The sequence below is a fragment of the Trichogramma pretiosum genome, unplaced genomic scaffold (genome assembly GCF_000599845.2).
Source record: "Trichogramma pretiosum strain Unisexual culture from Peru unplaced genomic scaffold, Tpre_2.0 scaffold3, whole genome shotgun sequence".
NCBI lineage: Eukaryota > Metazoa > Arthropoda > Insecta > Hymenoptera > Trichogrammatidae > Trichogramma > Trichogramma pretiosum.
This window is the reverse complement of record NW_019641698.1, coordinates 1,269,321-1,283,795: the sequence shown is the minus strand read 5'-3', so window position 1 is coordinate 1,283,795 and position 14,475 is coordinate 1,269,321. Positions and strand designations below refer to the sequence as shown.

The window sequence follows — 14,475 nt, the reverse complement described above, 5'->3', positions numbered from 1 at the left end:
CCGGGCGGGAGTAGGACGTCTCTATTTATATGAGAAGCTGTGCGGCGCGCGACGCAGCAGCTAGTCCCCCTCTACCACCACCCGGCAGTTCCCCCATGTTTTTCGTTCGCGCGCGATCTGCTTTCGAGTATAAATAGCTCGACGCAGCCCCCCGTCCTTCAAACCGCATTCGTGCCTTCATACTGTCACACGTACGTAATCTACGCAACTTCTCTCGACAATGTCTGGACGTGGTAAAGGTGGTGCCGGCAAAGCCAAGGGCAAGTCAAAGACCCGATCGACTCGCGCAGGACTCCAATTCCCAGTGGGCAGAATTCATCGTCTGCTTCGCAAAGGTAACTACGCCGAACGTGTAGGAGCCGGAGCCCCAGTCTACTTGGCCGCTGTAATGGAATACTTGGCCGCTGAGGTGCTCGAGTTGGCTGGAAATGCCGCTCGCGACAACAAGAAGACGAGAATCATCCCCAGACATCTCCAATTGGCCATTCGCAATGACGAAGAATTGAACAAACTCCTGTCCGGAGTTACCATTGCCCAAGGTGGTGTCCTGCCCAACATCCAGGCTGTACTTCTGCCCAAGAAGACCGAGAAGAAAGCTTAAATTTCTTTACCAAACGCTTGCGACCTTCAAACAAACGGCCCTTCTCAGGGCCAACAAAACATTTAAACATAGGAATATCTATTTAATGAACAATACTAAATTAATACTTAACTAATATAACTTCTCATACGCTTGTACACTAAATTTAATTATCATATACACGTACAATATTGAACTGTTAATAAGATAAATGTACGAGTAGCAGCAGTTCAATGGAAAGTTCATATTTCACAGTTTATGTAAGATAAAGGCGCGATATCTTTTAACTGGGTAGAAGTGTAAATATCGTAGTCCATTATATATTACGGAGCATGTGCAAACATTGAAACATGACGTATACGGTATGGTGACGGTACGTTTCGTGTCGACTTGAAATTTTTAATTGAAAATGCTTTCCTTGTCTTGGATATATTTATCCCTCAGTTTTCTGACGAACATGTGATACCTGCCGCGGTCAGATATTAGCAGAATAAACATCAACACTCAATGTATAAGTAAGTATTTTAAAAAGCCGATTAAATGAAAATCCTAAAATTTAAACTACACTGTTAAATTGAATAGAAACTTATTTTTATAGTTTACAAATTTCAAAATTGTATACCTCAGAATATATCTAAGCATTATGAATTGGAATGATTATCATATTAGTGTACAATCAATCCAGTTATTGCAGCTTGACTTTCGTAATTTTATAGTATTTTCTATCATAATAGATACAAAAATCAAAAATATTAAGCGAACGTACAATTTCATAATTACTATGTTGAAAAATTATAAATTTTTTCGTCAATTCAGTTCTCTGCTGTAGGCCCAGATGGTACAAATATTAAAAAAACGATCATGCTATTTAAATAAGTCTAAAAATTTTCTTCGACCTTTTTTTTCAAATTTTAGTTCTGCCAAGATAGCATAGTTGTTCATAAGCCTAAGTCACTTAAATCATACAACGTTAACGATTTATAGTTACTATAACTTGACAATATTTCGACTGATTGAGAGATACATAATATGATCTTCGGCAGGCAATATGCTGTGACAAAGTTGTTTAGAAAAGAGTTGAGAAGTTTCTGTAAATTAGATTGAAAATATTAATTTCTAGTCCGATTTTTCATGTCCTTGATACGTTTAAAAAGTTTTCAATCTGGAATTTTATGACTCGTTGAAGTAAATTTTAAAGTAAGCCGTAGGATTCCGTATTACATGGGCTGAATGTATAATTACTTAGCAATAATTTCGGATGCAATAAACGAACTCAAGGCAATCTTAGTTCACTGACAATATTAGTACTTGGTAATTATAAATATTATCAAGTATTGACGAATGAAAAGATTTTCTCAATGGAAAGATAGAAGTCAATTTAAATATCCATGAGTTTAATATAAAATATGCGTGAATTAAATTTCTAAACCGACTTGATATTTTCGTGTAAGATGTGCGGGTTTATAATTTGTTGTCTTCTTATAATTATTATTTAAAAATCAAATGGAATGTGCAAATGATGTAATATCCTCGTTTTAGAAATATGGTAGTCCTGAAAAGGACTGTTGTTTTGGTAAATCTGGATGGATTATAATAACTTAAGCACGTTCTCCACGAATACGACGAGCCAATTGAATGTCCTTGGGCATGATGGTGACACGTTTGGCGTGGATAGCGCACAAGTTCGTATCTTCGAAGAGCCCGACGAGGTAGGCCTCGCTAGCTTCTTGCAGAGCCATCACAGCAGAGCTCTGGAAACGCAAGTCAGTCTTGAAATCTTGGGCGATTTCACGAACGAGACGTTGGAAGGGCAGCTTGCGGATCAGCAGTTCGGTGCTCTTCTGGTAACGTCTGATTTCACGGAGAGCAACAGTTCCAGGCCTGTAGCGATGTGGCTTCTTGACTCCTCCGGTTGCTGGCGCGCTCTTGCGGGCGGCCTTGGTTGCCAGTTGCTTGCGTGGGGCCTTGCCTCCGGTAGACTTGCGAGCGGTCTGCTTGGTACGGGCCATTGCGACTCTGTCAGATTCGTGGATACGATTTGAAGCGGCGAGCAAAGAGACTAATGTGGCCGCTCATATGTCGGACACTTATTTTATACCATCTCTACTTAGCATGGATCGGAGTCGTTGCAACGAAATTATTGGCCCGAATTTCGTAGAGGGGAGCCGCGAGGTACCGAAGGGGGGACCGCACCGCTTGCCGGCCTATAAATACTGACACTTTGCCTCACTCGGCATCAGTTCGTTGCTATCCGTCGAACAGTACACCCAATTAATTACTCATCATGACTGGACGTGGAAAGGGAGGAAAAGGTTTGGGAAAAGGAGGAGCTAAGCGCCACAGGAAGGTTCTGCGTGATAACATCCAAGGAATCACCAAGCCTGCCATCCGCCGTCTGGCTCGTCGTGGCGGAGTCAAGCGAATCTCCGGCTTGATCTACGAAGAGACTCGTGGTGTCCTCAAGGTCTTCCTCGAAAACGTCATCCGTGACGCTGTCACTTACACCGAGCACGCCAAGCGCAAGACAGTCACAGCCATGGACGTAGTATACGCTCTGAAGCGACAAGGCCGCACTCTTTACGGATTCGGCGGTTAAACTCCCAGCCTTGATAGCTTTGAACAAAAAATCGGCCTTTTTCAAGGCCACCAAAAATTTAAAACGTAGTTCAAACACACATAACATAATACTTGATATGTTCAGCCTCTCTCAAGGCCAACGTATACTTTAAACACATCAAACCAACACTTGAAAATATAATAATTATCGACCAGTTTCTAGCCCTTGATATTGTTAGAATCAAACAATTCACCATTTATATAGGTAGCGTAATTCAATAAATTAAAGAAGTTCGAAAATGAAAAAAAAATTATTTTCCAGCTGAACACATCGTATACCAAAACATCAGTCTTCTCAAGGCCATTAGAATCTTGACGAAAATGTAATCAGTCGTCGGCATTATGTATCTGTGAGCTAGAAAGTTAGCGACCTTGTGCCTAGCATGACCCGTTGTTTACCGTACGTGTGACGTGTCTCGGTTTAAGCATTTTCGACTGTCGCTGCTGGCCTGAATCTTGCACAGTCGCCGAACAATCGTAAATCGTATCTCTTGAATGTAATTGATTTTAATGCTGATAATATGGAACAAGGACCACATCATTAGATGAATTTTTAGGCTGCAGAGTCCTGGCATTGCTGTCATTTTTTCGTCTTTGTGGCGATACATCGAGACATCAGAACATTTTCTAGCAAATTTAATTAATATTTTTCCCAAACTTGAAATTTATGTATAGAGAACATCAACATATGGAATGTTATGTTATCTGTTAAAAAAGCATTGTTAGACTTCTCAGAAAGCTTATTTGAAACTTTCCATTTTCATTTTAACTCTGTTAGACCAATGAAAATAATTTTTTTTAAGACTTAGAGAGTTTTATTAATGTTTGTAAGTGGTGGACTTTTTGAAAAATCTTCATGTATAAGTATAAATAAATTTGTTCACGAAAAATGAGTTAACTGGTGGACAAGAGTGATAATAGAGTCATTACTCGTGATAAATAAATTAGCATTAATTAAATGTGTTCATTTATGATAAGCCTTGTTTAATTTATTAAAATTTCTATGTCCATGAATAATAAAATATTGCATATCAGTGCTTGTAATTTAAATGAATTGAAATTACAAGAAGTTTGAAAACCCCCTTCATATATTATTTTCAGATAATCATATGCATAATTATAATATTCTTGGTACATTCACTAATTTACGTTGATTTGCTTTTTATATGCGTAGATTGCTGACTTCATTCATAACAATTGTGTCCGGAAAATTACACAAGATCATAAGGGAAGAATAAAACACCAATAAAATAGAGAAACCCAGCTTCAATTTTCTTTTGTCAAATTCATATAGAACGTTTAATACACACAACTTGCTGTTTACAAAATTGCCGTGTTCTTACACATCGCACGAGCAAGAAAATATGAAGTATAATAATTAATAATAATCATTATAAAAATCTATATCTTGTAACTGCAAATGCTATTTACTGCCTTGTCATAAAAGAAAAAACAGTTATCTTAGAATCTATAATCTTACAAGTAGTAAAGATCTATATGTTATAGCAACGGATCAAACAAGAAATATAGATATTTTATAAATCCATCGTTATTGAAAACTCTAATATGTATTAATTCTGTTAAACTATAAAGGCAACTTCAATATAGTAGAATATTAATTTTCAATATTCTTTTTTCAAAAACATACTGCGTGTACTAAAAAAAATAATTTGTCCATTATGCTTTGAATTTTTTACATTAAGGCCATTGGTGGTTAGTACAACCAATTTGATTCACTCTTTGACACTAATTATAGAGTGCTTATTGTTTAGCAGCGTTACATTTTCAAACGATTCTTATAATCGTCACAATGTATATTAATAAATTTATTTTTCATTCTTTGAAGCTTTGAAAATGCAAGCATCAAATAAAATTAAAAATAATGAGATACAATTTTTTTAAACACAGTATAAAGCTATTGGACTTAATATAATAATGAAGCCTTGATCATGTATCATTAACTTACAAACAAAAAGAGCTGAATTATACAGCTTAAAAAGCCTCAATTATTCAGAAACTTAAGCAGGTAGAGTCGATTAATAGAAAGTAATTTTTTCAACATTTTACATAAGGAAGCAACGCTCGTCTCCTTTAGGGTCACCCTGTAACAAATAAAATTAAACAAATTTTTAGACAAATTAATTTCAATTAGAAAATATACATAAAAAGAGAGATTAGTATATTAGACACAATTGCTAAATAATTTTATTCTACAAAGCCAAACTCTTACTTATATTAGTCAAGTTGAAAAAAATTATCAAAATTTTATATCAAGCTGACAGCTCTGATTTGATTTGCGTTTAATAGCTAATAAGTTTGTTTACACCAGAGAAAGTTTTAATGAAATTATGATCATCAAGATAAAAAGTCATGTACCTTGAATTTTAAGCTGAGTAGAAATTAATATATTGTTATGTAAAAATAAAAACAATGAATAAGAATTTACAGAGATAAATTTTTATATTGAAGAATTACATAAATAGTTAAGTCCTAAATAGTGATAAGACATAAATTATGCTTTCATTTCGACTACTGTGACTTACGGTATTTAACATCATCAGAGCTGTAATTTACTGGCGCCTAAATGGGTTGAAGAAGAATGATCTTCTCTATATAAAACAAAATTAATCATTGTTCCAAATGTTAAAATTACAATGGGTATTTAAAAATGATTAATAGTTTTACAATCCAACTGGTTAATATCAAAAACTAAAAAAATCAATATAAGAACTAAAATTTACCTGTTGATGATGAAGTTCTTCTGGTATTCTCAGAAAGCTTTCTCTTTGTCTTGATTGTGCAGTAGACAATTGTTGCTTCTTACGTTCTGATAAGGCCATTTCCTTTAAATAAAATTTGATGTTATATTTTACGATTCCGTAAGAAAACATTTTGTTCGTGTTTACAAGATTTTTTTTTACCTCGCCTTCATTGTTAAGAAGAACGGTCGTCATGTTATCAGCAACAAACCATTTTTGTCCCTTCATCACGATGTTCGCTGGGGGCTCATGATTGGCCCCAATATCAGACGACCAAACACAAACTGTGGCGGAAGGTTCGATTTTCACGGTTCTATGAAACTTATATACTGTCTCTAGATCCTCAACTTTACGGATCAATTGCCAGCCACTCAAGCTAATTTCCTAAAATTTTATATTTTAGCCGTGGTTACATTATAGTAATTTTATTTTCAATGTCGTAATAATTCCATAAATTAATCAAGCAATATGTTAAAGGTTTATGACATTAGGTAGCAGTGCATTGTTTCACTTAAAATTAATATAGCATAGCAAGATTCGGTAATGACGGGTATGAAATAACTACAGCATTAAAAAATACATTTTCGATAAAAAAATATTGAAAAATTTTAATGAATAAAAATCCAGTGAAAAATCATGTGATACACATGTACAAGCAGTGCAAATAAGTCATATTTATTTCAACAAATAAAAAAGCTTGTTATTAATCGTGCGTTTAAGCAAAAGCAGTTTTAGTTAGAAAAGAAGTTGAAGATTCCACGAACCTTGGTACCCTTGTTTGTTAGTTTTACATAACGACCCTCAGGTTCAGCTTCGCTAATTTCAACATCTCCGCGAGCCGAGCTCTGAACACTGAAATCATTTGTAGTGTGTTCTTCTGATTCTTCAAGCAAGGTTCGCTTCCTCTTACCACCGCGGACAGGCGTCTGACGCGATGGAGTCGCACGAGTTGACACATTGGGAGATGGCATCGGAGTAATCTTTAACCTGTATCAATAACATTATTAATTTTTCAATGAATCAAAACTGCACTACATGGAGGAAAGAATAATTCACGCCACACACCTGGCCTCCTCAGATTCTAATAGTTTGCGGTAAGCAGCAATTTCAAGGTCCAAAGCCACCCTGATGTCCATAAGTTCTTGATATTCTTGTAACTGGCTGGCCATATCATTTCGCATTCTGTCCAATTCTGCTTCCAATTGAGCCATATTTTCGACATACTGGGCACGCTCATTTTCATGACCGTTTTCCAACTCTCTGTAGAAATTATGTTATTTATTAATAATCAAAGTGGACTTGAAAAAATAAAGGATTTGTTCGTGATGAGTCTTACCTAATGCGTTGATTAAGAGCATTATTAGCCGTTTCCAGTTCGGTAATACGTTGGTTCATACCGTCGATACGCAAGCGAGCATTTTTAAGTTCTTCAAGAGCTTGAGCTGCATTGCCGCTGTTACGTTGAGCATAGGTACTAAGATTCTTAATTTTGTTCTCATAGAGCATTTCGATTTCATCCCGATTTGCACGCATCTGAGCCTCATACTGCTCTCTTAATTCTTGAAGTGACTGCTGAAGCTTGTCTTCATATTCAGCAGCAAGACGTCCGTCGATCTCTGAAATTTCGACCTACGAAAAAGCAAGCATTGTTAGTTTAAAAATTCATTTGCCACATACATCATGAGCTTGTTTGGCCAAGACACTCACCTGGCGACGACTACGAGTCTCCGAGAGCTCCTGTTGGAATACTTGATCCTTGAAGCTGATATCTTCCTTAAGACTCTGAATGTGATTTTCCAAATCGATACGTTGCAGAGTTTCTTCTTCGAGATGTCTGCGCGTCTCGTCGAGTACCGCCGTCAGCCGTTCGACTTCCTTTTCGAGTTCACGCTCCCGTTCGGCGAGCTTCTTGCGTTCAGCTTGCGACTGATTGTACTGAGTTTGCAAATCAGTGCAGCGAGTCTCGTACATTTGCAAGTTCCTTTCGGCAACCTGCAGATCCTTCGTCCTCTTTTCAAGCCTAAAAATAAGTAGTTAATTAATTAATATGATTTCATTTAACGCAATTCACTCATATTTGTAATATTTCATAGAGTATTTTAGATTTACATCGATGCAAAACCCTAAACCTCAATGTTCGCTCATTGAAAAGGGAGCCCGATCGACTGCACTCGGTCATTTCCTGTGTGTGAGTAATGCTCACCATGTAGCTGCGGGTGTTTACTGCGAGTGGGTGCGGCCAAGTATTAAATGGAAAATACATATAAGGGGGCTAGTCTTCGTTGCACGTAAATTTCTTACGATAAACTAATTTAAATTCCAAATGAAAATATAGTGCGAAATTCACACTCATAGATCTTTATCGCGGATTATATTATAAAACAGTTCATCGCGCGAGTTTACGAATTATGATTTATTTTTGCCCGACGACATTTCACAGGCGACGACCCACATGGAGAATTCTCCGCGTGCACATGCATACGCGTACTGCATTCGTATCTCCCTCGAAGATTTCGCTCCGTAAGCAACTGTGCATGGGCCATAAGTTCTCCGTTTACTTTTGCCTTTCTCATTGCTTATCGTAATTATAATTTTGAATTTAAAGTAAATAATAAATCTTTGAGTGAAGGAACTTTTTTTGCTAGTGTAACGTTTAAGAATAAATTAAGATGATGCCGATAAGTTACGAAAGCAAAACTAAGTACAATGACGAGAAACCTTTTTCATCGACTCGTAAGATCATCCAAGTGGGAGAGTTTAAACAAAGCGTGTTGGGAATCTGCCCGCCGCAGGCGCTGCGTTTTACAGCCACTCATGTTCTTCCGGACTTGCGAGCGTGAGGAGAGTGCAATTTGACTCTCCCTTTTACTTTTCGTTAACGCACGAGCCTGAAGTGCAGTACCCATAGCCCGACTAGTATCAAAAAATACTGATATCCATATGCATTAGGTAGCCAGATACTCTTGAATTATGAAAAAAGTCGTGTTTATGCAGGAAAAAATACAGACAACACTTAAAACTCCTTGTTTCGCAAATTTCATGCAAAACCTATAGAACATCGCGATGACGCATCATGGTCGGCGAAGCTCGATTGATGTGGTAATTTGCTTAGATACGAAAAAACGATAAACAGAAGGCGCACGAGTGGCCTAGAGAGACGAGTCTCGATTCTCGAGAGGAAAAGCATGCGGTGCGCGGGAATTAAAATATCGTCTGACTTCATTTACGAGTGCGTACTGCGTACACAATATTTACGTTTGCGCGTGTACTCGTGCGCGAGCACGAGTGTAAAAGGTTGTACTTGTTAGCGCCGTTACAACGCTCGACTGTTAGTAGTTTCTAGTTTAGACATTTTTTCGATTCTCGGTAAACAGCTCAGACAGTTTGTTTTTTCGAACGTGACGATATGTCAACGCGCTGATAGACGCGGAGTCTCGAATGCACTCGAAAATCGCCGAAAAACATTAATTCGTTCTCGTGTAGCGGATTTAGAGCAATCGTAGATGAGCGACGTTTACCGCTGACGTCAGTTCGGGTTGCTCGAGCAGTATTTATTATCCCATTCAGCCAAAATGTGCAATGTAAACACCGGCACAATCTTCGAAGAAAGACCATTGACATTGGGTTAGCGTTCCGTCCACGGTCAGCGCCTAGTGTCATCCTCTCGTTATGTTACGGTCCACAGCAGATTGTCTCATGTTTTTTCAAGTGAAAGGAAGGAAAAAAACACGCCTTAAAATAGTTCTAAGCCGCGATCGTGTCTGTATACGGGAGATTTTGGCGGGAAACGGACTCGGACATCCCGCAGTTATATATTTATCCGTAGATATTGCTTTGATATACAGCTATACGCGTCACGTAAATATCGCGCAGCGCGATATCTTGGCGCAATATACGAAATTCCGCGCGCGCTGATATTCTTTTTTTCGCGCACGTGTTATACGGCTAAAATTTTATCAATGTCGACGATCGTATACTACGGCTAGAGTCAATGTTTTTAGGTCAGTCTTGCTTTACACGCCACCCACCCTGACATCATCGTCGTTGAGGCTTTCTATAGGCGGACCGTGACGTAACCACAAGCTGTACTATACATCATGCGGCGCGTATACACATACACGTATCTTCAACTTATACGGACACATACACAAGCTTTATGAACTATATAGTATTTCTTGCAGGCCGAATTTTTTTCTCGTCATTGAGCATAATATATTTTACAATATCACGAGAAGCCATACGAATTCCGTAAATTTCGAAATGATGAATTAAAATATGCATGGAAGTTGCCTAACGCTTGGTGTGCCGGTATATTTTGCCTATATGTTTGTTCACATTTTACGTGCACGAGAAAATTAATCGATCATATCATTCATTTACAAGTAATATTCTAGAACTTATGGATTTGTATTTCTGTAAAAACTGACTATTTTCAATGTGATAAACAACACTAATAAGTGAATTAGATAATGACATCCCAAAATATAAAAACAATATTACAATCTTGATTTAATTCATTAAGAAAGAAGCAATAAACTATGAATTTTATAATCCTTCAAATATTTTTGTTTGTTCAAGTTCATTTTCTGAGCTAAATATATTTTCAATATAAAAAATTTAAATAAAATAAGAGTAAAACTAAGATGTAACTTCAGCACATTTCTAACAGAAAATAAACAAAAAAGAGTTTCAACATTGTGCAATCACTGTTTGGAATAATGTGGCTACATCATTTTAGTTGTAAACTACATGTTATTGTATTTATAAAAACTATGCTACAAAAAAATATACTTCATGATTTCAATAGTGTCATAGAGTTCTTACAAAATATTTGAATAGTAATGAAATGTTTGATAATTACATCTTGGCTTTGAGACTCATAAATGCTTATCTGTAAGGTATTTGCAAAATTCATTTTAGCGTGCAAACTTGGAACATGAGTCATGACCGAGGGGACATACAGAATTGCATTTATGACACAAGGAATATAATCAAGTGCAGTTTAACACCTGCTTGGTAACCAGCTACTAAGACAAAAACAACTCGTATATCAATAACTTACTTATTTTTGAGGTCTTCATTGTCATCCCAAAGCCTCTTGGTATCAATTTCGAGTCTAGCCCTCTCTCGAGCGGTCTCGTCGAGTAGTTTTCTGGCATCCTCAAGCTCATGCACATACATGGACTTGATTTTGTTAACTTCTATGTGATTCTTGTCCTCTCGGCTCTGAATCTCGCGGGTGAGCATAGAGTTTTCGGTTTCGAGGTGGCGCACCTTGTCAATGTAGCATGCCAATCTGTCGTTGAGATTTCGCAAATCATGCTTTTCCTGAAGCCTTGAGTAGCGCGTTGGGCTCAAGGGCGAGCCGGGCCTGGCACGCGACGCCGATTGCGCTCCACCCGGACCGCTGTTGATGGGAGTCGACGTGGAGGGCTGCTGCTGCTGCTGCGGCGTGGCCGCCTTCTTTGCCGTTTTCGTTGACATGATTGTAACGAACTGACCACTGTTGGAGCAGCACAACGGTCGAAACGCCGAGTGAGAGAGAGAGCGAAAACGAGACAAAGAGAGAAAGGTTATAAGATTATTATGCCGGCTGTGGGCAGGACAATGAAATGTTCGTTCACTGTTCTATAAATACAACAGGTCTACGACGTTCTCTGGACGATATTGTCGACAACAAACACCAGAGACTAATAAATGTTATGTTATTTACCCACTAGACGGTGACTTTTTGTCGTTTGTTATATATTATTAACGTGAAACACTCGCACACGCGCGTTCAGTAATCAGCGCAGGCAGGCACTCTAAGGTAGTAGTGTAACACAAACGCGAAGAAGCGACGCCGACTGAGAAATCGTTCCGCGCACGCCCAGGAGGATAAAATGCCGGTCGACTCTTGTACTGCCGTTGCTGCGGCGCGCATGAAAGTCTTCTATTTGGTATTTCGGGGAGCGGCGCGGCGCGCTGGAGGAGAGGAGAGAGAGAGAGAGAGAGAGAGAGAGCCACTGGCCGCGACTCAAGCGCTGCGCCCCGGATAAAGGTGAAAGCTCGAGACGACGAGTGTCGCAAAATTTTTGCTCTGATGTACCAACGGAGTCGGAGACTGCAAAATTAATTCCATCTTGTAAACGCGTGTTTTGCGCTAGAAATCGGCTCGCGACGGCGCGACGTTTAAATGTAGAAAGCTGCATAATTTCACGCGATAATTAATCCATCAATTTTGGTACTTTTTCTACATTAATTAAACTTCGTTACATGTGTTTCATAATGCGTGTACAAGACGTTAAAGTCAAAAAATTGTTTTCGTTTTTGATTAAGCTTAACCCGCTTACCAATTACTAAGACGAAGAAATATCAATTATGGGGGGGGGGGGGANGGGGGGGGGGGGGAACTAATTATGTTTACTCGAGCTGTCAAAACATGTTGTAGGCCGCAAAGTTTCGGCTCTATTGCGGTTACAATGGAAAATAATCTTGTGACACTTTTATGGAACTAATTACTTAGTAATATTGGCTGTTTCATCCATCAAATCACAACTGATTTGACTTTTTATTCGAGAAAAAATATAATGGATTTGAGGGATTGTGATAAGCGTGGTGTGAAAATTGGGTTTAATGAGTCATTGATCATCGATCAAATAATAATTATTCATATGACATTTTTTCTGTTGACATCCTTTAATTCGTGGAAACGTTATCAAAATCAATAATGTCTATAGTAGACAAAAGTTTGTTTGGTAACAAAAGGTATGATATCACTGCATAAGCATGATATTATAATAAACTAGCAATTTATATTGCAAAGTACGATTAACTTTTTCTAGATCTCTCTCAAACATTCCATTAAACTTGAATACACCATTATAAGAATAAACCCATCACAACGCTGATAAACTATCACTTTTTTGTCCCTAGCTATATTACAATCCCGAGCGTAACGTCAAAATACAATGTTGCAAAACGACGACAAAATATTTTTATCTGATAAAAAAGCCCAAAAATTTCGCAATCAACTTGAAATAACCTATATTAAATCTAATAATTCAGAAGTTTTTGAAAGACCATCGTGTACTCCTTGACGCGATCGACCAAGCCTAATACAAGATCTCTATCGCCGGGAGTAAACGTAAACAAGTTTCGTTTATTTACAAAAAAATGGCCGAAGTAATCCTCCTCCCTCGAGTCCGCGGGCAGTGGAAAGCTGACGCTCGTCCGCACGAAAATCTCAATCTGCTCGAGCGTGTCCGGAGTGATTCGCTGGAAGGATATAGGATTCCCGTAACCTGTTATGCGCAGTATATTTTTCACGTACGTGGGAATCTGCAGGTCGTAAGCTCGCTCCAGAGTCGACCAGAAAGTCGAGCTCGAATTGCTTCTTGGATGATCGAATACATTATTCGTTAGCACGTCGAGCGAAGTCATTTTTTTCCTAGGATGCAAAAGCACAATGGATAAGATTGCAATCGAGTTTCATATAGTTACAATTGATTTGATTTTTATCGATAATCTGATAACGCTAATTTGTATGATTGTAAATATTAGAAAGATATCGAAAATCGACTTTAATGAAACGTTTAGAAAATAATGTGAGAAGTATCAGTCGCGTTAAAAATACACCGTCATCGATTGAACAAATAAATAAATAAACAATGAGTACATTTGAAAATAGCAAGTCAATTAATTTTAAGCTTACAGTCTTTGGAAACAAAGTTTCTCTTCACAGCCACACTCGACACCTTATCACATAGAACTTCACTTCGGTACTGGCGAGTGCCGCCGATTGTAGATCCCGGCAGCGACACAAAGGCATGCATTATACAGTTACGATACAACGTCCATTACAATGTCTATTCGGCTGCCTGGCATGGACGAGCGAAGACAAAAATAAAGTGTGCGAAGTCACGTATGAGCTGCCAGTGTATATATGTTATATATACTTGTACACTTATAATAAAACGAAGCCCGTAAAGGTTTTGTGTTACAGCGATACAGTGCGAGTCAAAAATACCAACTTCAGCAGTTCTAGCATTTTTGCAGCTCCTACATATCTGAGTTATTCGGCAGTGGTATGCGCGATTTTTGGAAAACTCGAGCTGCTATTCGCCGAGCAGAAGGTTAAGCTCTTTCGTCTCGATGGGGTAACAGCAGGCTTTATCATGTATAAACGAGCAATATACATATCAATTATTATTTTATCATTGACAATTTACAGATAAGATAGACTTTATAATTATATCGTATAATTGTTTTTTAATGGCAAGTGCGAAAAAAGATGTTGAGAGCAAATAAAATTCTATTGTTCATCAACGAGACTGTGGAGATGCTGCTGATATGAAAAATAATAATTTTTATCGGTCAAGATCAATTTTTTTCATTCATCGTACGCGTATTAAAATAATTATTTAATATTTCGAGTCGCCTTAATGTGATACTTCTTCAAAACTATGACATAGAGCCAAGCAGTGCATAAGTGCATAGTATAACTGCATAGTTACGACTATATTGTAATAATACAGCTGT

At 37.8% G+C, this 14,475-nt stretch overlaps 5 protein-coding genes across 6 annotated transcripts; 2 read left to right on the top strand and 3 right to left on the bottom strand.

Moving 5' to 3' along the window:
* The first annotated feature begins 175 nt into the window (after window positions 1-175).
* LOC106650329 (histone H2A) lies at window positions 176-1,477 on the top strand. The gene has a single exon (XM_014368258.2). It carries the CDS (start codon window positions 221-223, stop codon window positions 599-601), a length of 381 nt encoding a protein of 126 aa, XP_014223744.1. The 5' UTR covers window positions 176-220; the 3' UTR covers window positions 602-1,477.
* A 650-nt stretch (window positions 1,478-2,127) lies between these two features.
* On the bottom strand, window positions 2,128-2,643 carry LOC106650492 (histone H3). The gene has a single exon (XM_014368520.2). The coding sequence runs from the start codon at window positions 2,587-2,589 to the stop codon at window positions 2,179-2,181; it is 411 nt and encodes a 136-aa protein (XP_014224006.1). The 5' UTR covers window positions 2,590-2,643; the 3' UTR covers window positions 2,128-2,178.
* A 189-nt stretch (window positions 2,644-2,832) lies between these two features.
* LOC106650493 (histone H4) lies at window positions 2,833-4,110 on the top strand. Its single transcript, XM_023462405.1, has one exon. The coding sequence runs from the start codon at window positions 2,865-2,867 to the stop codon at window positions 3,174-3,176; it is 312 nt and encodes a 103-aa protein (XP_023318173.1). The 5' UTR covers window positions 2,833-2,864; the 3' UTR covers window positions 3,177-4,110.
* A 332-nt stretch (window positions 4,111-4,442) lies between these two features.
* Window positions 4,443-11,886, bottom strand: LOC106650491 (lamin Dm0-like). 2 transcript variants are annotated; one of them, XM_014368519.2, is made up of 10 exons: window positions 11,669-11,886; window positions 11,018-11,458; window positions 7,663-7,975; window positions 7,292-7,584; window positions 7,021-7,215; window positions 6,720-6,942; window positions 6,118-6,339; window positions 5,938-6,039; window positions 5,740-5,805; window positions 4,443-5,298 (listed from the first exon to the last, which is right to left on the bottom strand). In XM_014368519.2, the coding sequence occupies exons 2-9, from the start codon at window positions 11,437-11,439 to the stop codon at window positions 5,767-5,769; spliced, it is 1,809 nt and encodes a 602-aa protein (XP_014224005.1). In that variant the 5' UTR covers window positions 11,440-11,458; window positions 11,669-11,886; the 3' UTR covers window positions 4,443-5,298; window positions 5,740-5,766. The 2 variants fall into 2 exon arrangements, with proteins under 2 accessions (XP_014224005.1, XP_014224004.1); XM_014368518.2 differs by lacking the exon at window positions 5,740-5,805.
* Window positions 11,887-12,700: 814 nt separating this feature from the next.
* On the bottom strand, window positions 12,701-13,716 carry LOC106650453. Its single transcript, XM_014368442.2, has 2 exons — window positions 13,649-13,716; window positions 12,701-13,384 (listed from the first exon to the last, which is right to left on the bottom strand). The coding sequence occupies exon 2, from the start codon at window positions 13,375-13,377 to the stop codon at window positions 12,991-12,993; it is 387 nt and encodes a 128-aa protein (XP_014223928.1). The 5' UTR covers window positions 13,378-13,384; window positions 13,649-13,716; the 3' UTR covers window positions 12,701-12,990.
* Window positions 13,717-14,475: the final 759 nt, after the last annotated feature.

Bases quoted from the DNA above. Each gene is read 5' to 3' on its own strand.
- LOC106650329 (XM_014368258.2), top strand. From the start codon at position 221: ATGTCTGGACGTGGTAAAGGTGGTGCCGGCAAAGCCAAGGGCAAGTCA.
- LOC106650492 (XM_014368520.2), bottom strand. From the start codon at position 2,589: ATGGCCCGTACCAAGCAGACCGCTCGCAAGTCTACCGGAGGCAAGGCC.
- LOC106650493 (XM_023462405.1), top strand. From the start codon at position 2,865: ATGACTGGACGTGGAAAGGGAGGAAAAGGTTTGGGAAAAGGAGGAGCT.
- LOC106650491 (XM_014368519.2), bottom strand. From the start codon at position 11,439: ATGTCAACGAAAACGGCAAAGAAGGCGGCCACGCCGCAGCAGCAGCAG. The intron at 7,216-7,291 runs GTAAGACTCATC...TAATTTCTACAG, and splicing joins GCTCTTAATCAACGCATTAG to AGAGTTGGAAAACGGTCATG. The intron at 6,943-7,020 runs GTGTGTGGCGTG...TTATTGATACAG, and splicing joins TTAGAATCTGAGGAGGCCAG to GTTAAAGATTACTCCGATGC.
- LOC106650453 (XM_014368442.2), bottom strand. From the start codon at position 13,377: ATGACTTCGCTCGACGTGCTAACGAATAATGTATTCGATCATCCAAGA.